The sequence below is a fragment of the Coturnix japonica genome, chromosome 21, assembly GCF_054131305.1.
Source record: "Coturnix japonica strain WE chromosome 21, WE-NBRP24, whole genome shotgun sequence".
NCBI classification, from domain to species: Eukaryota; Metazoa; Chordata; class Aves; order Galliformes; family Phasianidae; genus Coturnix; species Coturnix japonica.
In genome coordinates, this window is record NC_140683.1 from 6,966,402 (window position 1) to 6,988,224 (window position 21,823).

At 43.4% G+C, this 21,823-nt stretch overlaps 1 protein-coding gene across 50 annotated transcripts in view; it reads left to right on the forward strand.

Moving 5' to 3' along the window:
- The window catches only part of FNBP1 (formin binding protein 1), an 81,957-nt gene that overhangs the window by 3,604 nt on the left and 56,530 nt on the right, over positions 1 to 21,823 (forward strand). For 34 of the 50 annotated variants that reach the window (XM_032448177.2, XM_032448179.2, XM_085521313.1 and 31 more), the window contains exons 1-2: positions 17,020 to 17,212; positions 19,729 to 19,844. In XM_032448177.2, the coding sequence (XP_032304068.2) occupies positions 17,102 to 17,212; positions 19,729 to 19,844 (227 nt within the window). In that variant the 5' untranslated portion in view covers positions 17,020 to 17,101. Of the gene's footprint in view, positions 1 to 17,019; positions 17,213 to 19,728; positions 19,845 to 21,823 lie in introns of those variants that run through there. The other 16 variants (XM_085521325.1, XM_085521326.1, XM_085521317.1 and 13 more) reach the window with 1 other exon arrangement.

Below are 21,823 nucleotides of genomic sequence, written 5' to 3' on the forward strand. Positions count from 1 at the left end.
TCCTTGCTCTCTATTGCCTTTGCATTTCCGTAGATGTTTTTTTTTCCTATTTAGTAACCTGTTAATTAAAACATCTTACAGTTGGAAGAGGCTGAATTTCACCTGCAGGAATGGCTGGGTGACAGCATAGGGCACCCTGAAAGGAAATAGGATGGGGGAAAAAAAAAAGAGAAAAGAGGTTGGGGCAAATTCATCATGTTTGTAATTTGGGCTTGTTGATTCTAAAGCTGGTTATTAAAGTTGTGTACAGAATGCTGGAGATAGAAGCTTCAAAGCAAAGCACACATTTCATTAGCAACTATTCTGCATAGTTATATGCACGGGTCTGAGGCAGCAGAAATGCCTGACACTGCTGTCTCCTTCTGATTTCACAGTGGATCACTTGCTGTTTTAAATGGTCAGCTGGTACATGTAGGTTAGAGAGGGAGAAATTAAGGGAGGCATGTACTCATTGTGGAGTTGATAGCTCTGCAGGGCACACTGTTGTGTTTGCCAGCTCAGGATGTTTCAGGCTGCAGCAGTGCAGGATGTGCGTTTTACACTGTTGCTATTGTAGTTCTTTTGCTGAGCTTGGAAGTAGTTGATGCTTAAGATGATGTGTTGTGATGGGATGTTGCTGCTGCTCTCTGAGGTCTACCAGGATCTGGGTGTGCATATGAGGCTTCAGCACCCAGGCCATGCTGCTTCCATGAGCTGAGAGAAGAGCAGCTCTGTTTAGGTTCCTAAGGAACTTAACTAGGTCTTGCATGTGTGAATATCTGATATATTACTTTAAGAAAGGATTGCTATAGTCCTGTCACTGCCTCTTCTCGTATTTTCTACCCATTCATTAAGGAACAGATTTACAATCCTTCAGCATGAGTCAAGGCTGCAGAATACCTTGTTTTGTTCCTCTTTTCCCCTCCTGGTCACTCAATCTTCCCATTTGCAGCACAGACATCCAAGGTCCCCTGCTCTCTTCAGCCCTGTGGGAAGGCAGGCGAGCATGACACAATGTTTTTCTGGACTCCTCGCAGCTCATTAGTGTTACTCATGTTGGGAAACATTCCTTTAAAGCAGGATTTCAAAAGCCGAGCTCCACATGAAGAGCAGGAGCCACTGCTGGACTGTAACATAATAATGCAATTTACTTTATTGCCTTTGTTGTTGATTGCTGGAAAGGTAACAATGCTAATGAATTTTTGGAAACTCACTTTCATCCTGTCTGAAATAATACTGACATTAGTTCTACATTGAATCTGATCCAGCTACACAAATCCAATGCTCTGTTGAGTTTCCTTAGCATTCACATAAATATTTTAAAGCAACTTCCCCCTTCAACATAATCTTTCCTTTCTCAGATGAAGCATCTCTGCTTCCTTCCATCCCTAGCAGCCCTGCTTTTCTTTTTAACACTGACCTAGTGAGGTTGGTGAGGAGAAACACAGTTGTCTCTTGACATACTGCAGTCTTTGTTCTTTGCAAGCAGTGGCATCTCAAATAGAAAATGGAGAAGAAGTAGCGTGTGTGTCTAGATGGGGTTTCTAGATTACTTGTAGAGTGCTGCAGTTAAGGTGTAGGAAGGAAATGCTGAGTACTCAGGGTTCATTGCTGAAGCAGCCATGCATGTTGCAAAGCTAACAGAAGCAGCTTTATTGCAGTGCTGCCCTCTTTCATGTGGGGAAGACACAACCTGTTGCAGAAATAACCAGGAGAACAGCAGTGATCTCCCAACCAGCCTGAAAAACTGAGAGAAGGGATGAATCTTGAAATGGAGTTATAGCCACTAATGGTATAAAAGCGTGATGTCCTGCAGACAGCCTGCCATCCTAAAGGAACGCTGCAGTGCTTTATTGTTGTTGTCGTGGAGATACCATGAACTTCTTATTGGTGTGAAGTATTCGGATGTTTCTGCCTGGTACACAAAAAGAAAAACACAAAGTCCTTAAATTCTTCCCTCTGCAGCAGGTGTGAGTGCTACTCTGTGTCCACAGGGAAGGGACATGGATAGTGTTCCCCATTACCCCTTAGAACAGCAGCTACAATTTGTCTCATGCATTATTCATTCTGGAGGGAAGAATTTTACTTTCAAGGCACTGTGACTGCAGATATGCAATAAGGGATTACTGTCTAGGTGACAGGAGGATGTTCATCTTGCAGAGGGGTTTTCTCTCTCAGCCTACGTCGTAGACACTTGGTTTATTTTTTGTTCTATTTTCTGTTGAGATCTTTGATTTTCTGCTGCTTAAAGCTGATGTGCTCACACTGTAGTTTGCTCCGTGCCTGCCTCACGTTTCTTGTATCTAGATTAGCCAGGGTTTTCCAGTTGTTAATAGGGCTGGTGTACTGTCCATTGTAAGTGCAATACTTCTTTGGTTCTGGAGAGCAGACACAGCAGGGCTCCATCTGGCCAGGTAACAGCCATCACAGCAGTGTGGGAGCTGAGCAGGATGGGAGTGTATATCTTGCTATGTTCACCTAAGGGTGAGGAATAGAGGAAGAGGTGCTGTGAGCAGAGAGGAATCTCCTCAATGTTTGGGTCTGTAGGTGGTAGGGAAGGAGGTGTGGAGCTCTGAGAACTAGTCACAGGAACCTGCAGCTGTTGCTTAGGGGCTGTTTGGGTTAGTGAAGTAAAGGGCCGAGGATGGTGAGAGGGGTTGGCTGAGGAGAGACAACTTGAATTAGTGATGTGCTTGGCTCTGATTGTGAGCTTGGGGAGGATGAGAGAGCTGGGACTAACAGGGAAAAAGAAATAGCAGGGATGAGCTCAGGAGGAGAAAGGGAATTTTAGCCAGAAGCCAAATCAGGGGCTAATTTACCTAAGGAGCATGTGGGGATAGTAGGGTTGGACTCTGGGTGGGACCTGAAATGCTAGCGGAGATTGCACACCCTGTCTGCCAGCAAGCTGCAATGAGAGCCCTGTGCTAGGAATGGCAAATCAAGAGTGTTGGAAGCAGGATAAAGGAGTAGGAAGGAAGGAATGGGGCAAAGGATAAACAGAAGATGAGAAATAAGAAAGAATAGTGAAGAAACTTAGCAGCTGTTTTTGCATGTTTGGTTTCGCAGCGTTACTGCTTTCATGTGGCTTTTTCCATGTAGTGTTACAGTGGAGTTGACATACTGGTTTGAATGTCTGCACGCTGATTTCTGTGGTTGCATTTTGCATCTTTACTCACTATGGAGGAATACCTGGCTGCGTCCCTGCCTGAGAGCTGGAACCAGAGCTGCGTGCACTGCTGGTTTTCATCTACTTCTGTGCGGAAAGCTCTAAGGAATTGTGTAGCAAATTGGTTTATAATACTTACAGATAGTATTTTTCACTCCGCATGATGTTTTTCTTGCACAGAAAATTCTGCTTGAATGCACTTACGCTCTATTTACAGAAAGAAAGAATGATTGACACGTAGCAGTGAGTGAATGCGTGTGTGTTTTCGCAGACAAAAGTGAAATGAGGAAGGGAAATGTTTCTTGCCCTCCTGAGGACTGCTGAGCTCTCCAATGTGGGGGGCTTATAGGAGTGCCATTCATTAAGAGTGTGTAACTGAGATTTTGGTGAAGGAAAACTGGTGGTGGACAAACAAAAACCCACCAGTGTATGTATGGGCTAGTGATTTCAGTGCTACTTTTCATGCCTGCAGCTGATCATAAAGGCTAAGGAGGGTTCTGTTGTGGACGGCAGACACAGGGGCACAGGTTTGTGCTCTACCTGAACACCAGAACTGTGCTGGGCAAACACAGCGGCCTGTCCTCTAGGCAGTGAGATGCATATCACATGATATGTGTGACTGGGCTCCTATTTAAATCAGCGCGCCGGGGATTTACAGCCTTATTTTTGGATTGGGGGGTATAGGGTTGAAACCTAGCTATTTAAAGACAAAATAATGCTTCTGTGGCTGTGTGTTGTCTTATGAGACGCTGTGAGGCAGCCCAGCAAACAAGGCTGGAAGCATGCATCCATTGCTGGTGTAGCACTGAGTGCCCTTGCACCTCCTCTTCTGCATAACTGCAGGCTGTTCCTCTTTTCTCACTGTGGCTTCAGCTCTGATCCTTGTCTGTGTCATCCTAATACCAGTACTCTATATGAAATAGCTGAAAGCTCCTTTTCCAGAGCTTCAGCATGATTGGCATGAAATTATCTCGAAATAGGAAAGCTGTAATTATTATAAGGAGACAATTTTTGTAAGAAATGTGCTGTTGTGAAACACATACACCTAATTTAGGGAATTTTGGAGGCTGGATTGTTGATGCTCTTTGAAAATGCTTCGTCTGGCGTAGAAAGCTTGTGTATAATGGTGCTAACCTTTAGTGGTTGTGGGAGTGTGTTGAGTTGTTGCAGCCAACAAAACCCTTTTCTAGGCTAAACAATACAAATATGTTTCTCCTGGTTATTAGCAGTTATTTGAAACACGTGATGGTTGGGAACAACATCTCAAAGCTGTGCACTGCATTCAATACCAGGTCAACAGGCTTTTGGTTTATATGCATGGGAACTATACATCATGTATAGATGTTCACACTGACTTAAGCATCAGATCTGCTGTTGGCTTGGTATGGTTATCTTCTGTGGTTGGTTTGTGGGTTAACCTCTGGAAACAAAACAAAGCTGGAATATTGATGAGGCAATAAAGAGCTCTAACCCCTGCTTCTCCAGGAGCCGAGCATCTTGGTTCTTGTTTGTTTTTCAGGTGTTGAAATAGTGGAAATTCAGAATGCTATTTTAAAATCAGAGTTTTTCTTTCTTCAGAACACATTGGAGCATGCAGTGTTTGGAAGCTGCTGGCCAGTGGAGCAGTATTGATTTCCCTCTGGGGGCACGGCGTTCATCCAACCTTCCCAGCAGGGGGTGAGATTGATTCCTTAATCAGAATAGCAACAATCCATTCTGAAGCTTCCTCAAGGTATTAGGGTTAAATTAAACAGTCTGGGACTCATGTGTAAGCCCTAATGCACTTGGAGAAGCTTTCTGGGATAAGGAGAATGTTGAAAATAATCACAAAATGAACCCAAAACAAAAAAGCCTCAGGCACAAATCACCCTTAAAGAAGAGAACTAATACGTTTCCTTTGTGTGGTGCTGTGCTTAATGCTCAGATTCTCTTAGGGAAGAAAAGGGGGAAAAAAATACATGAACTACATAGCTCTATTCATTGTCTCCTTTTTGTATGTGTTCTATAGTCATTCCAAAAATAGATACGGTCACAAACAAATCTTAAATTAATAGAATTAAGCATCTTGAAGCAGGGAAATACTGTGCTCTGGATTTCTTTTTTTGCTTATTTTTCAACAGTCGATACTTAGAATGCGGGTTCCTTTCTATATTGTGTTTGTCTTAATTTTGCAGCCTTTTAAGCTGATGTTTGTGTGCATTTACAGAGTCTACAATTACATGAGTCTCCTGAGGATAAAAATGTCACGAGTGCATTCAGCTTTTCTGGAAATGCTGTCATTAGCTTGGAGGAGGAATGAAATAATATGACTGAGTTTTATTCTGTATATTAAGTGTTTGTAAGTAAGGATTAACTGTAATGTATGAGTAACCTTATTGAATGAGCAAACTAATAATTAGGGATGTCATTTCTATAGGTGAGAACTCAGCAATAAAAGGAGGCAGTGAGAGTAGAGCACATGACATTGCTTCTGCCTTCCTCTTTTCTTACTGACTTTGTCTCATTCCGCCTCAGTCTGCACACTGAATTAGATAAACAGTAATTTTCCATCCTACAGTACATTGAGATCCTTTCCAACAAATGCATCCAGAGGTGCTGAGGGCTTGACAAAGGTTTCAGTATTTTCATTGACTCTGAATCCTGCCTGTGAATACAGCAGGGAGCTCTCATTGGAAGTCAGCAGATGCTCTTTTCTTGTGGACGTGTATTGGTCTTCCATTGAGGAGAAGGTATTCTACCATAACATCAACTTCTTTGGCACAACAGGTTGTATTCAGTTGCCAGTACTCCTCTGTTTGGGTTTAACACTGAGATCTGTGGGGTAATGAACACTTAACTCTCCGTTTCTTGGTTGTATGCAGTAATGGTTTCAGGTGAACCAGAGCTGTAGCTTCCCAAGAAGTGGAAGGTGGTGTTTGAATGAGCTCCTTGCTTCACAGGATCCCTTGCTTTCCCTCATCCTCTCTATACATAGGTAAGCGTACCTTCTCCCCTCCACCATTCCTGCATTGGTCTGGTTTAGAGGCCAAGCTTTCTTTGCCTGGCAGATAAAACATCTAATAGATTCAAGTCAATATCCTCTCATATTTTTTAGATGATTCAACTGCTCATCAAGCAAATGGCCTATCTGTGTTACAAAATAGGTGGAGAATCATGAGATGTTCAGGGAATTGTGCCCAGAAGCTCCAGTTGCTGTAGGAAGACCAGTTGTTCTAATCCATGCTGGGAAAGGTCGGGCAGGAGGTTCCTGTTGTTCTGCAGCCAAGGGCGTTTCTACTGTGCTCTTATGCTTTTCAGTTCAGCAGACAAAATGGCTTTGAAAGGTAGAGGATGAAAGCTGAAGTAAGGAAAGCAGCCTATGAGGAGGAGAAATTACTCCTGTAACTTCAATTACTTGAGCACAGATAGGAGCTAAACGCCTGGTCTTTTTATTTATGCACCCGTTGTCTGTTTGCGTTATTGGTCATTGCCTTTTTTTTTGGAGGTTAATAAGAACTGCACATCATCATGCTTAGTTTAGTATCGCTGATTCTGTTCTCTGAACATCTGTCACTGTTTGCATCACTGCCTGTGCAAGGCACAGCAATGTTCTGAACCTCATTTCAGGTCTCATTTCAGACATGTTTTTCTAAAGCCTTTTTGTCTCTAGTTTCCCCTCTGCAACTATTCTCCAGTTCCATGTGCAGTTGTGTTACATTTTCTCTTTCCTGATGTTCAGCAGTACCAGTTCTGTTTCTATCTCATTATGTTCCCTTGTCTCCCTGTGCATCTTGCTTTCTGTGAGTAGATTATTTCTTCTGATACATACTATTTTTTCTGTCTCTCTTGCATTACTCATAAGATTAACTCAAGTCAACGTGTATTTCAGAAGGTGAGCAGGGCTGGAAGGATGCAGTGCATGGCATGGAAGGACTTGGAGCTGGAGTACAGGTCTGCAGCGTGTCCCACCTTCTGACTCTCCCTGCCTGGGGAGCAAAGATTCGTTTCTCTTGCACTTATGTTAGTTAAGAGAGGTTTCTTTTGTTTTCACATTGTAAAATAGTTATTGTTCTGAGATAAAAACTAAAGCTAGCTGTTTTTTTTGTATCATGGATTGAAAATCAATATGGTATGCTGAGAGATACCCAAAATAGATTTTTGCTGGAATGGCTGTGTTCACTGAATGCTCAAAGAAATCTGTGCGTCTCAGCCATGTTTCAAAGAATTATTTTTCCAATAGGCTAATTAATTGCCTTCAAATAAATAGTCATTAAAAAAAATAAATATATATATAGCTACATCAATATTTAATTGCATCTGCTTAAAATTCTCCTAGTCCAGGCTTGTGAAGTTGAGTGTGGATGTTATTCACATATCCTTGTTAAAATGAACAGAATTCATTTTCTTTTATGGACCTAATTATTCCTTAAAGAAAGAACTGAGGTCCTAAATGGCTGCGCTCCAAAACAACGGGCAGCAGGAAACAGCTCCATCCCTCTCTGTAGGCAGTTGTGCTGTGAACCCACGTGTGAATGTCACCAGAAAGCTGCTTTGTGTCCTGCTCGGCTGTAAGACTTGTGTACAACTTGTAGGGTTTTGGCTCCACGTGGTCTCTTACTGAGGAATCCTGTCCTTTGAAATGAAGCAGATGGTTCATTTCCTCCCACAACAGGGGCAGAAAAGAGCAGCGCTGTGCTCGTCTTCCTCTTGGATGTTTGTAATTGCTATGGTGGGACAGCCCAGCTAGCACGGTACAATGTAAGCATTCCCTCTGTTTGTTGTTTTGTTGTGGTCGTCTTGTACTCAGCCCTCCAAGATCATCAGAAGAGTGGAAGCAGGATGATGAGACGCTTTAATAACATTGGACCGTATTTTGTGTAAGTCATTTAACCAATAACACCACCCATATATGGGGGTCTCTGTTCATCTTTGTGACCAAATGCTTTCTATCATTGTCCCAGTGTTGAGCCCCAAGCACAACAAGCTGCTGTGTGCTGCACAAACTGGAACTCTCTTTCAGGAAATATCTTTGGCACCTCAGGTTTTTCAGCCTGCTAACACATTCAGAACACAGGACAAGCAGCTTAAGATCTGAATGAGATTGTTCACCAAACGAATTGGTGCAGCATATTAATTTGCTAGCACTTCTAAATGCCTTCAGTGTTACAAGAGTCTGCAGTGTCACTAAAATACCAGGAGCTTTGTTGGTTCTAAACTACTTAAAAGAGAGTTTTACATTCTTTGCTGCCTGCTGTAGCCTTACCGGCTTTATAAAGAATGTTAAGATCTGTATTTGAGAAATGTTTTGCATTCTGAGCTTAGCAAAGTTAGTAAGAACCTTTTCCTGGTAGTATTAATGGCCTTGGAGTTTCATTCTGCTCTGATTTAGCTCCTTATTATACTAGGCTTGTATTAATTCTTTTATGTAAATGGCCGCAGATACATTAATTGCATTGTTTAATAAGCATTTATTCTCAGTAGATAGTTTCAGGATTGATGTAGACAAAGCACTTGCCTTTACACTTAGGTGATGTTAGTGAGCTGGGTGCTGTCAGCCTGGTGTTTCGATGCATACTTTCCATTGTGCCATCTGAGGTTTGTGAGTTGGTGTTTAATGCTGGAGTGGAACTGGTAGGAAACTGAACTGTTATCTCGTTTTTTCCTTTGTGTAATTTACCAACGCCCCCTTCTCACCCCAAAATGGTGGAGCTGTCACAAGTGTGTGGTTAAGAATGGGATTAAAGCATTCGGGGCTGCCCATTCTATCAGTGCTAATAGATGGAGGCAGATGGGTGATACTGGGGATGGGCTGTGGGGGACAGGAAGCAGTCAGGCTGGTGTGACAGCCGTGTGGCTTTTAATCTGCGCTCCAATAAGCACTGCTGTCATTTGGCTGGTGCTTTCGTTTCATGTCTGTCTTCGAAGCTAGATTAACAGAGAGCTTCTTCCTGATGTATTTCCCATTAGGGTTGTGAGGATGCATGCTTAATGAAGCGTCATAAAGGTTCAAAACCTCAATCACGGTGTCATTATCATAGCATATATTCTAAAATATCCATTTCTTTTTGTTGAACCCAAGGCCATGAGATTGTTGTTTCAGGCAAACTGAATGACCCCCTTTAGCACGGCTAGACTCACCTGTCCAGGTTGGGAATGGAATGGCCTTGCTGAAGGCAGCAGATTGCATTTAAAGGATGAGAAATGCTGGATTACTTGAAATGAAATGATATCTGTTGGTGATGCTTAGGCTTCCAGGTCGTATTGGTCAAAAAGAGAACCTAATTGTTGGTTTGCTTTCATAAAGCGTTCTGTCTGGCTTGGAGGTTTTGGAGGAAGCCAGGCTGGGTTTGTACAGACACCAGATGCCCTACTTACTTTCTAGAAACTATAATTTTAGTTTCTGTTGGTTAATGTGCTGAACTGGAGCTTTGTCCATCAGGGCTTCCAGCCTGGCCCTGCTACACACACACTGTGGCCATGCTGGCTGTGCTGCGGCTCCCCGCGTGCCTCTGGTTTGTCCCCTTGCCCCTGTGCCGGCCCCTGGGTGTGCAGGAGCTGCTGCCAGAGCTGTGGGAACTTTGCTGCTGCTGCTTCTGCTTCTTTCATGCCAGCTCACTGAGCATTTCCCACGTATGGATGAGAGAGATGATTGTGTTAGAGCTCTGTCTGTTTTATCAACGTCATGCTTAAAGGATAGGGGTATTAATATCTTCCTATCAAACAAAAAACAATCTTTCTGCATGAACGGGGTGTTTTCTTTCAGTGTCTGTGTGCTGGTTGTGCCTCTTGGAGATCCATGGCAGCTCAGACACACTCCTGTTCTGGCTGCAGCTCGGCCATATGTGTGCTGCCCTATTGCCTGTGAACTTGAAATGTATGTGGGAGAACTTCCCTTTGTGTCACAGAATGCAATTTAATTGGTGCTTGTTTAGTAGTTTGCCTCATTAAATTATTCGTTTTCGCTTCTGAACAAATGCTTTGTGTGCTTTTGGTGGGTCGGTGTTTTACATGGTATTTCCCCCCTCTTTATTCCACCTACTTTGGTGCACTCGTTTAGTATTTGCTGGGATCTTGTTACTGAGAACTGAGAGAGCCTTCTGCTGGGGGCCCAGGGGGACCCTGTAGCTCAGAGAGGCTTTAGACAGTGATTACTTTTCTTCAGGTTCAGGCTTTGACGTGAGCTCACGTTGTAATGAAAGAGAGTTGTACTGCAATGTCTGAGGGTGAGTGTAAGGGAAACAGAACAGAAGTGAGCGTGTGGTCTCTCCCTCTAAGGGAAAAGATGCTGTCACTTATCAGAAGATATTTGTATCTCGATTGCAGTGGATGTTGTGATGCATAGATGGATGGTTCTGATTCCTGCTGAGATACGTGAGCAGTACTGTTGCCACATAGGTGTGGGTTTGGCCATGATTTAGTCTGTCAGACTTAGATGGATTCTGTGGTCTCATCTTTTGCAGGGAGGGGAGGAGATGCGCCTTGGGATTCAGCTGGAAGTTTGAGTATTTAATGCAGGTAGGATGAGCCTGCACCAGTGCTGTTATTGACATACAGACAAAAGGAAACAGTGCAGTTTGTAGAGCAGGGGTTAGTCCCTGCTCTAAAGAGTTCATCACCCATGAGCTGAGATAAGTAATAGGCAGGATGTGAGCTGAATGCCTTGGCTGCTGATTTCATAGCTATAGAAAGCATTGGCTGTTACACAGATTTTCTTAAATACAGTATTAAACCCCAGTTTTGAAGTGATGAACTTTGTGTCCTATTTCAGTTGGGTTTATGCGTAGCATTACAGACATTTAAAATGCCATATCCTCCTGCAAAAAGGGGAAGTGTTGTTCTACTTAGTGCATTAGATTTCCTGAATCATATGAATTTCTGAAGTAAATACAGAAGCCTTTGCTCTGGGTGCAGACTATTCCTTGGGTCAGAAGCACCAAGTCTAATTTCTGGGTTATAAATGGAATGCAGTGGCAGATAGGAATACTTGAGGCGGAGCAGTAATCTTATTTGGTCCCGAGCGTGAAGTGGCACTTGATAAATTGAGGACTGTATTTGTAATGTTGTGGTATTTAAGATATTAAATGCTTTTTGAACCTCATCTGAAAAGGAAAGGGTTGTGGATGTGATTTAAAGGGACCTTTCTTTTTTGACCTTACACATCTCCATTGCTCCAATTGAAACAGAAGAAAAACCATAGAAAAGCATGTAATGATTTGAGGTGGCAGCTTCCAGCTGTGCAAAATTACAGCACCTTTACAACATCTTTCTCTTCTGTGCTGCAGTTACACATCCCATAAGGACTGTATGAGCATAGTGTGCTGTAAATGCTGCTCCAGGTCTAAGTGCAGTTCCTATGGATAAGCTCCTAACACTGTAACTGCTTATAACTTGCTGTCCGAGGGCACGGTGGCCTCTCTGTGTCTTTTTATTCCTCCAATGCATCAGCATGCTTGTTTGCTTTTCTATTGTAGTCCTCCCTGCAATGGGCAGCAATGCTGTGTGGTGTGTTGTTCATAATTAGCACACAACTGTCCAAAGGGAAAGCTGTGTGGGCAGGAGAGCTGCTCAGTCTTTATTTTAACAGCTGGTATTATATTGAGGGAGGGATTCACGGAGTGGAGGAAGAAAAAGAGGATGAAAATCAGTCAACAGTTAATCCAGAGATACAGGCAGGCACCTGGAGATTGACTGGGAGTTACTGCTAGAAGTGCCTTTGTTCAAATAACTGAGAATAAAATAATGGCTGTGTTAAATCGAGGTAACGATGGTGCTGGGGAAGAGTGAGAAGTTGCAACACTGTCAACTGAAAAACCTTCCTGGAACAACAGCAACATATATTTAGCTTTGTTACCATGCTGCAACTCCTTTGGGAGGCAGCTCGGGTCTGCAGCCCGTGATTTATGCCGGCCCAGCAGCAGGGGATGAGCACCAGAGTCTGCCTGTTATCTAAGCTCTTGTTTATAACAACACGCACAGAGGGATGGATCCCCGTGGGTCAGTATAGCTCTGTCTGCTGCTCTGGATACTGTCAGCAGTCCTTGTCCCAGTCCTCTTCCCTCAGGACAAGCAGAAGGAAGAGGTTAGCATTGTTTGGTTTGTCTCTTTGTTTTTTAAATGAGTTTTGCGGGTATCATTAATGTTAATGATAGAGATGCATCATTTCTCTGGGCCTCAGTAAGACTTAATTGTAATCAGCCTTTATTTAGGCTTTGCTCAGCTAATGAGCGAAGAAACATATTTGGGTTTTAAGGTCTTAATTCTGCTGGTTTTTTCCCCCCTGTATTTATGAGAAATAACCCAACTTTGGTACCACCAAAAGGAAAAGCAGCACGTGCATGTGTATCTGCAGTGTAAGTAGATGAATGTGTACAGAAATAAATTAAACGATGGTCTTTAAATATAGTTGGTATTTCTGACCGTTCTTCTTGCAATAGTTGAGGTATTATTATTTTGATCTTTAAGAGCTGTCTTATATTCTGGGTTGTAATTTGCACATTATAATGTATTTTGAAACAAAACTCTGTCCCATTTTGGGATTTCTTGTGTGTGTTTTATAAGTGGAATTGTACGCTTGAAGAGAAGTGTTCATTGCTGAGCGGTCTCTTTGTGACAGCTGGTTCTCATTGTGGTGAGCTCGTGTGGTGCCTCAAACCTCAACATGTAGAAACTTATTTGAGGGAAATGAATTGCTGCAGCAGTGTGGGCATCTATGAAAAGCACCGTGGACGTTGCAAATGATGTTTTTGAGCCATAGGTGTTTTCTCTATTCGAAGAAAACTAGAATGTTCATTTCCAAGAACGTGATGTTCTGATGCATCGTAAGGTGAGCGTTTCCTCTTCTGAGAGATGTATGCAACCTAATTTGAAGCAGCTCCCACTGGTAACAGATGGGTTGAGCCAAGCATGTGCCATCACAGTATGGCCTTCATAGGCAGTGAATGAAAATGGAACTCCACCTCTATGTTTACCTGTACTAGATGAGCTTATGCTCATCATTGTGTGTCAGCTGGGTCTTCACAACACAATCTCTGTTCTAAGAAAGCCAGGCTTCCTGTTAGACTTCTGTATACATGAGGACAGCCTGGCTGTCCCTCTCTGTCTGGCTCCCTTTGGTTCACTTGCTGTTTCTCACCTGTTGCTCACCAGCTCCATTCCAGCTCAGCTCTTCACATCTCCTGTTCCCTCCCCAGCACCATTGCTCTGTGCTGTCTCATCTCACAGCCACTGCAGCAGCCACATCCTCTCAGGTGGCATATCATCTCACCTTCCTTCCTGCCTGCATGCTCGTGCTGCTGCTTGCCCCATTGCTAGCAAAGCACCGCAAGCTCTACCTCACCACATCCTTTGCAGGGTACAGCAGGCTGAGGGGAAGGAGAAGGCTCAGTTTGACACCAGGATGTTTAGGTGCAGAGTTTGGGGTCTGTCTGATGTAGGCTTTGCTGGGGATGGCTGTGCAGTGGCAGGAGTAGCCCCTGGGGCTCAGGCAGCTGGTTTCTGGTCCTATCAATAGCATTCACAATCCAGCACCAGCTCAGCTCACACAAAGCAGTGCTTCCAGCTCATGGCTTGAGCTTCAGCAGGGAGCTGGGCATTCAGCTTATGAGAACTTGGCCAGCAGCAGCTGAACTTGCACAGGGAGGTTCCTGCTGCGAACCACGTGTTGGGTTTTGCAAGGTTTCCATAATGAGTGGCAAAGTGGGTCACCAATGTGAGCAGCCGGACTGTGCTCCCAGCAACCCGGCAGGCAGAGGTATCCCAGTGCCAACTGATCCCAACGCTGCTTCTTGGGGAGCTGCTCGCTGCCCTATCCCTGCTTGCAGACCTTGCTAAGCCTTGTTTTGCACTGTGGTTTGCTGTCAGGATCCCTGCTGCAGAGTTCTGGGCATGGTGTTGAATCACTTCCCCTACAAGCAGGCGAGCTGTGCTATTGCAACAGGCTCGTGTTCTAGTTGGAGTTGTACCCATGGAGCTTTAGCTCGTCTTGTTCAGTGTTGCAGTTCACCTTGTTCTCCATCAGCCCTGATGATCTCATACTCCAAGAACTGGCCTGGCCTCTGTGTGACTGCAGTTTTCGTCGTGCTCTCCATGTGCTGTACGCTCAGCTGACTTCTCTTTCAGTACCTGTTTGTCTTTAGCCAAGTTCCAGTCCAGGCAGGTTAAGGAGGGCACGGCCCAAACCTGTCTGTGAGACAGCACTTCTGCTTCATTAGCAGGAGGGGTCACTCTTGAGTTTGTGGAAGGTGGTGCTTGGGTGGGGATGGAGAGGTTGCTCTCCCTAACAAGGTTCCTCCCCAATGCCACCCTTTGTGCATGGCCATGCTCATGAAGTGGGGCAGCGTTGTTTTAAACCCCAAGTAAACCTGGTGTAAGTACTGGAACTTGGGTTGCTTTGCAGCTTCAGCAGAGAGCAGAAAGCCTTTGAAACCTGAAATGTACATTAGTTAATTGCTAGTGTTTATTGGAGCAAGTAGGACTATGAGAGGTGAGTTTATCTAGCAACAGAAAAGAGATTTCAACATAAAACATGATCTGTTTCCAGTGCTGATTGGTGGCTCTTTTCCCTCCTGTTTGGATCGCACTCAGTTACCCTAAAATACAGCAAGGAATATTGGTTCTTTCTCTCATCTGGATCAAATTCTGGGTAGAATCCAAAGAGATAAAAGAAAAAACCTGTTGGTCTGTATGAAAATGAGTTTTAGGGATGGAGATAAGGAGGAAATGGAGGTGAGAGAGTAAATCTGAGTTTTCGGAGGCATTTATAACTTAGATGAGGTAGAAATATGCCTGCTGAAGGTGAAAGACCCCTAAGAATTTAATACTTGAAAGTTAAAATGAAATATGGACAAACAGAAAATGGGAAGGCAAAATGCGATCATAAACAGTTTCATTAAGGGGGGCCGGATGTGCTGAGCTAATCCTGCCATCAGCCATGCAAATCAGCTGGTAAAAGCACAGCATTGTTTGAGCACAAACCAAAAAGAGATCACAGAGAGATGCTCTCCTCTTCCCATCGCTGTGTCGGTGCCGTCTGCCCTACTCATCTGTGCTGCACCAAGCAGGTTGGTGTCCTGTGCTCCTCTATGTGAACAGCACCCACCTCCCACTTGTTCACTGACCACAGCTGACAAGGCTGGTGTGGGAAGTTCTCTCTCCTCAGCATTGGCTGAGGCAACGAGCACTGCTGCTTTCCTATTTCTGCACCTCTCTGCTTTCTCCGAGCTCTCGCAGGAGCAGCCTGAACTTCACCTATTCCTTTAGTAATTCATTTACCTGAAGGCTGTGGCATTTGCATGTGGCTTTATTGTAGGTCTGTGTGGATCTGTTGTGTTCTACCAGCATTGTGCTACTACATGGGACTGAACTGAGTCTGTGAAGGTCCCAGCAACTATTTTTTTTCCCCTTAAATCTGAAGTTGTTAAATGCACTTCTAAGGAGGGTGAGTAAATACGTAACTCTGGAGGAAATGCAATGGGATTCCCTGGAGAGCGAGGCCGTGAAAACTCTTAATAAGCATTTTTAATTTTTAATAATCACGTGTCTCATTTTGCTGGATTAGAAATGTAGGATTATGCTAAATACAGAGGCTTTGTTCTGCTGTTGGTAGCTCTGTATTTGCACCATGCACATCCACTGCTTGTCTTTGTTTTGGCTGTTATAGCTCTCGCTCCTGGCACTGCTGCTACCTGTGGGAGCAGTGGGAAGAGTGACGGCATCACCTGCTTTATGGGTACATCAAATAGTGCTGCCCAGATCTGATTCTAGCAGATCTGAACAGAGAACCTAATGATGTTTGGTCCAAACCGAAAGCCCAGAGCTTCTGCTGTACGGTACAGTTTGACTCCATGGCACTAACTGTTCTGTTTATGGGAAGTGCTTACCCAAGACACACGTGTTGCCTTGCTGCAGAGGCCTGAGGTTACAGCAAGGGGAAGACCAAGGGCATCCCTGAGTTTCTGCTATAGCTGAAGCCCACTGGTGACAAATCATTGCCATCACTGGGTTTTGAAAGAGTCCTGAGCTGAAGGATTTCACAATAGATGAAAGCTCTCTAGAGATCAGGTCCGTAAGGCACTCCCTTCAAAAGACCACAGGAATAACATTTGCGTTATTGCTCAATAATTGGTTGTACTCCATGTTATGCGGCTTAGGAATGGAGAGCGAGCTTTTCTGTGCTTTCCTTATTTCCCTTTTGTTTTTGTTTTATTTCATGGCTATTTTTCTTCTTCCGAAGAGCCTTTGCTTTGTTGGGGAGTGAAACATCAGGAGAATAGCTGAGAAGTGAGGGAATTTGACAGCTTAAAGAAGCAGTTAAAGCTAGGAGAAGCAAATAGGCAGAACTATTTCCATTTTAAGCATTGTTGGTGTAAAAAGCTTACAGCTGAGTTTCAGGAAGACCGTATGAGCATGAAGTTCTTTGGGCAGCGATAAAAATACTGGGAGAGAATTAAAGGAGATGGAAAAGAAGTTAGAAACACTTTGCCTTCGGGATGAAGTTCTCAAAGCACTCTGGCTGTTTGGCTTCCCATGCAGCTCAGTGATGCTCTGTCCTCTTTTGAGCTTGTATTTTTGTATGCGTGTTGGAGAGTGCATTAAGCACCTTAAGTTACCTTTACAACCAAAGTATGGCATAGTCTCTTTTGTCCCTGTGCTTCATTAGCTTTAGCATAGAGCTGTACCTACCTTCAGCTCACTGAGCAGATGGGGGATGCGAGGAGGATGTGGATGTCTTGCCTTTGAAACCTTATGCTCCCAATTTTGCTGACCATATTTCATCCTTAGGAAACACAGAAAAGAGCTGAAAACAGGATATGTGACCCCAATATAGGACATCACTATGGGGCACGGGTTATCTGGTCGAGGTTGTTCTGGTTACCACTCAGTGCAGGGTGAGTTATATAAATGGAAAGTCAGTATGTTCACATGGTCGGCGACGTCTGACAGCCACATCACTGCGGATTCACCTCTGCACTGCTCAGCATGGAGCTCGCCTTCACCAGACCTGACAAAGTGAAGCTCCTGAGGCAGCCTGGCAGATTGATCCACAGCATTACAGGGCAGAGTGAGTCGGCAGCATGGAACAGCCTTCAGGTTTTTTCTCATTCCTTAATCTAAATGATGCTTTGAGAGAAGTCTGGGTGGTGGTGGTTTGTATTGCTGGTGGGTTTTGTTCTGGAAAGCACCAGGCGTAGTTAAATCTATCAACAGGATTGCTTTCCTAGGGTGAGCCTGTTCTTCATGTGTGCTTGGCATTGTTTGAGTCCTATCTAAGGGCAGGAGTTCCCTTAAAGGCATCCCATCCTAATGGGATCCCAGCCTTTCCTCTTTGGTTTTAGTTATAGTGAGATGTTCAGTTTCTTGCTGCTTCTATGGTGTATGTGAGCAATAAGGGTGGTTTAATTTGCATAGTGGGGGTAGTGCGTGGATTCCCCAACCTGAGACAAGTTGGGAGTGTGTGTGAGTGTATGTAAATTGTTGGTAATGGACTGCTTTATGGGCTATTTATTTGATGTGTGTGTGTTTATGTTAAATGATGTAAATGGTGGAAGAGCTGAGTGTGGGATAACTGCACGACCTCTGGAGCAGAAGCCGTGTTTGTAGCACTATCCTGACGCCAGCACAGTCACTGTCATTAGGGCTGTGGATGTGAAGCTGAGCAGGAGCTGCCTCATTGCAGAGCACTGCTTCCTCCCTGCAGCCCTGCGGGTGAGCAGAGCTCTGTGCCGTACCCCATCTTTGTTCTCCCCAGCTGTGAAGTCTGTTTGAAACAAGGATTTGTCTAAACAAGGGTTTGTCTACATGCAAATATGTGTTGGCTCAATGCACGTCTTCGCTTCCCGCAGCAAATCTGCGTCCTCTTTTTGAGTGAAGGAGGTTACCTTTGGTGTCAGGGTGACTGCAGGGTGTCAGGGCTCTATTCTGTGTCCTTTGGGTTTTTTTTAGTTGCCCTCAACCACTTTGTATGGCTCCTGGAGCACAAGGCTTATAAGTTCTGTGCTATTTTGGTATGTGTACACTTGCCCTTTTGCTGTTGTTCCCCCCCTCTGGTGCCTTTTTGGTTAACTAAAACTGACGTAATTTAAACTAAAGCCTAGTCTGGTTTGGCTGCATGGCTTTGAAGCAGAACCTTATGCTAAACCAGAGCAAACAGAGTGATGCTCAAGTCTGTGTGTCCAACTCCATTCCTATTGCCTGCTGCTTTAAGTGCTTCCTTGATAGCTTTGCAAGTTTTCATCCCGTAACAAGGCTTTCATCTCTTCAAAAAGGAGTTAAAGCAGTTTTGTTGGCAAGCAGCAGCTTCTGCTTGCAATTGTTTTACTCAGAGCTGAAGTTTTCTTTCTTGATACCAATCTAACTTACTGCCAGAACCAGAAATACTGCAGTGCAGTGAGTGGTTATTTGCTTAAAAGCAGCAGATTCATAAACCAGGCTTTGTAGTAACGGTGTTATTTTGTGCCTCTAAGGAAGTGGGCTTGTACTGGTTTGATAGTGTTTGATGATAGCCCTGCAAAATGGAAATCACAAGAGCAGATCTTCAGAGCACAGAAATGAAGCTCTGCTGCTGTCAGGAGCATTCACTGTGGTAGCCCAACATCTGACCCAAATCCCTCCTTGTATTCGTATTGTTGGAGAGCACGGCAAATCTAACCTCTGTGCCACAGATGTCTGTTCTTTACTTTCCCTGTAATACATAATGGAGCCAGCTGCCAAACGTTTCAGGCTGATATTAAGGCCTGGTTTGTGTTGTATTTTGGTAAGGATAAGTATGCAATATAGCTCGGTGTTGTGGAAGCATCGATTACTGTAGTGTTGTATGGAATGGATGGCTGTGGAAGTGTAAATGAAGTAACTAAAGTTAAAAAACAAGAGAAAAAGGTAATTTAGGTTAACTCAGTACACAATTATAAGTTGCCTTGGATAATTAATTTGGATTTAGAGTTGCTTAATTTCTCTTGGCGTTTTCAAATCCCAGCCGGGCTTGTGGAATGTTTTTGATTGAAAAAAAGATTCTATTGGAAACATGTGTGACTGTGTTTTTGAGGGCAACAATATCTGAAGAACAAAGCAGCATCTGTATATGAATGTCGACAGACAAGAAGCCTTGCTGTAAACATAACTAATGTAATTTTGTGGCATCTTTTCTTAGCATGCCTTTTATTTTAGAACAAATCATGAGGCTGCAGGGGGAAGTCAGTCCCGTTCTGTATTAAGCTCTACCTGTTCCAAATGATATTTGAGAGCATTACACTGATGAAGCTGGGCTATAAATCTATTTCTTAGACTAATATCAGAGTTATTATTTAGGTGTAAGCCTTAGATTTGGGATCCATTTCTTGTCACTTGTTATGTGTTTACATTAGAAAACTGTTTGGTGAAAGGGCTGGGATTTGTGCAAGGGAAGTGAGTTAGAAATGAAAACTGAAGAGCATGACTGTGTTAAGATAAAGATTTCTGTTGGTATAAGAACCCGTGCTGCTAAAAAATGTCTAACTGCAGTAATGGAAAATATTAATAACAGTATAAAAAGTGATATGTGCTTTGGAAATAATTTCCAGTTCCCTTGGTTCAGTGAGACTAAACTTCTTTTTTATGATTATTCCTTGCAGGACCAGTTTGACAATTTAGAGAAGCACACGCAGTGGGGTATCGATGTTCTGGAAAAGTACATCAAGTTTGTCAAAGAAAGAACAGAGATTGAACTCAGCTATGCAAAGCAGCTTAGGTAAGTTGGCATGGAAAGGTCTGCACTTAGAGTTGCTTCTGCTCAGTGCCTGCAGTCATCTGCAAATGCATGTTGTGGTAGTAATTTGCTTAGCTTATAATGTTTGCTGTTAGATTAAACTTAGCATTCAGATCTTTAAGCTAAAACTCTTAATCTAACATTGTATTTTTGTCTCTCTCATGTGCTTTGTAACAGAGAAGGTATTTGGGTGGCTGAGGAGCATACTAGGGCTTACTCATAATGTACTCATAGTTAAAGGCTTGGGCTTTGGGTGGCATAGCATTGTAATATTTCCCATGAAACTATGACTGCAAATAAACTCTGAAGAGTTTAAGAATTCAACACAACAATGGTAACTCGCTATAGAACAAAGTGTCATGGTTTTATATGACACAAAGTTTAGAGCTTTTAAATAAAATTTTATTTATTTTATTTTGTCTGACAGGCTCATAAACAGTGTTGGAGAAACTGCAGGCCAGAAACTCAGTCTCAACACTTGGAAATTGAGTCTGTATATGAGTCAGATTGCAGCCTAAGATTTGTATTTTGACACTTTTATAGTCTTGCCAAAGTTCTTGCAATGGGTCCCTCGAACAGAGCAGAAATCCTATGAGTTTATCTTGAGCAGCTAAATTACTAGAAGTTCTTGCTGGGTATTTTCTGGTATGAACTTTGGGTTGTACATAAGGATACGAGGGTATGTAAACCTGCATCAGAAAACTAGATCAGATCCAGGGTGAATGGAGAAGAAAGGGGATGAGGAACTCTACTACAGTGGCGAGCTCTTAACCTGCACAATGTGAGAGGGAAGGAGTGGAGCAGTGGTGGGGAATGGTGGTTAACTGGGGAGGGGAGCACAGGACTTCCTGACCCCTACAGTACATCCAGACCTTTTGTTCTGTATGATTGTGTGCATTCAGACTCCTCCCATCTTCTCAGTATTGATAATGAATGAGATCTTTGCTTCTGGTTGATCTGTGTATACACAAAGCACAATGTCTATTAAAAAAGGAAAAAAAAAGCCTGGATTTTTTTGGATGCTTTTCTATTTTTAGAATGGCTTCTGAGATGAGCAATGGCCTGTTATTTACTAGGGGTTGGTAGCTGATAATGCCCTGCCTTTTTGGTTATGTGCTTTCTCAGGGGAATGCCACAAGGATTCCCCGGGGTATCTGCTATGGACAAGCAGGAAATTGAAAATGAGTTGTGCAGGAACAAATTGCTCACATCCTATGGAGATGAAGTTGAATTACAAAGGCAGAGTGAGCTGAAAGAAACTAGTATGAGTAAACTGGGAAAGCCCAGCATAGTATCTGTGTGAGTAAGTCTGCCTTACAGAGAGTGATACCCTTGAACTTCTGAATTTCTTGGGATGATGAATTTTAGGTGTAAGGTGCATAGTTGTGAAATCAAGTGAATAAACAATACGTTTAAGGGAAATGGGGAGGTAGTAACAGGTAAAGATGTTCAGAGGCTGTGAACCCCCAAGTTTTGTCTCTTATTCTGTCCCAGAATTCCAGAACAAACAAATTAGGATTAATCCTAATATTTTTTTTTTTCTACATTTAATTCTATGCTCATTGTTACATTTTTGCCTTCCCCCATGGGTAAGATGTAAAGACAAATAATACATTCATCTTTGAGGAGCCCTGAAGCTGTTTGGAGCCACCTGAGAGTCTGAAGTATATAGGGGAAAAAGGCAGAGCAGACCTGTCAAATGTTGAGATAAAACAGTTCTGGCCATTAAAAATAAAAATAAATCATACATCTGCTTTTAATAAATTTCCCCAAGCCTGTGGCAAACCTTTTGTGTGTCACATTGATTTAGTGTAAAAGGGCTGCAGTGGAGGGCTCACTTATTGCTGCATTTTGTTTTGAACTTCAGCTGGATGTGGGCATGGGGGGCACTGCCGCCAGTGACAAAGAGGTGCACCCTTGTCCTTGTCTTACTGCTGATTGCACACAAACTGGGCATCAGA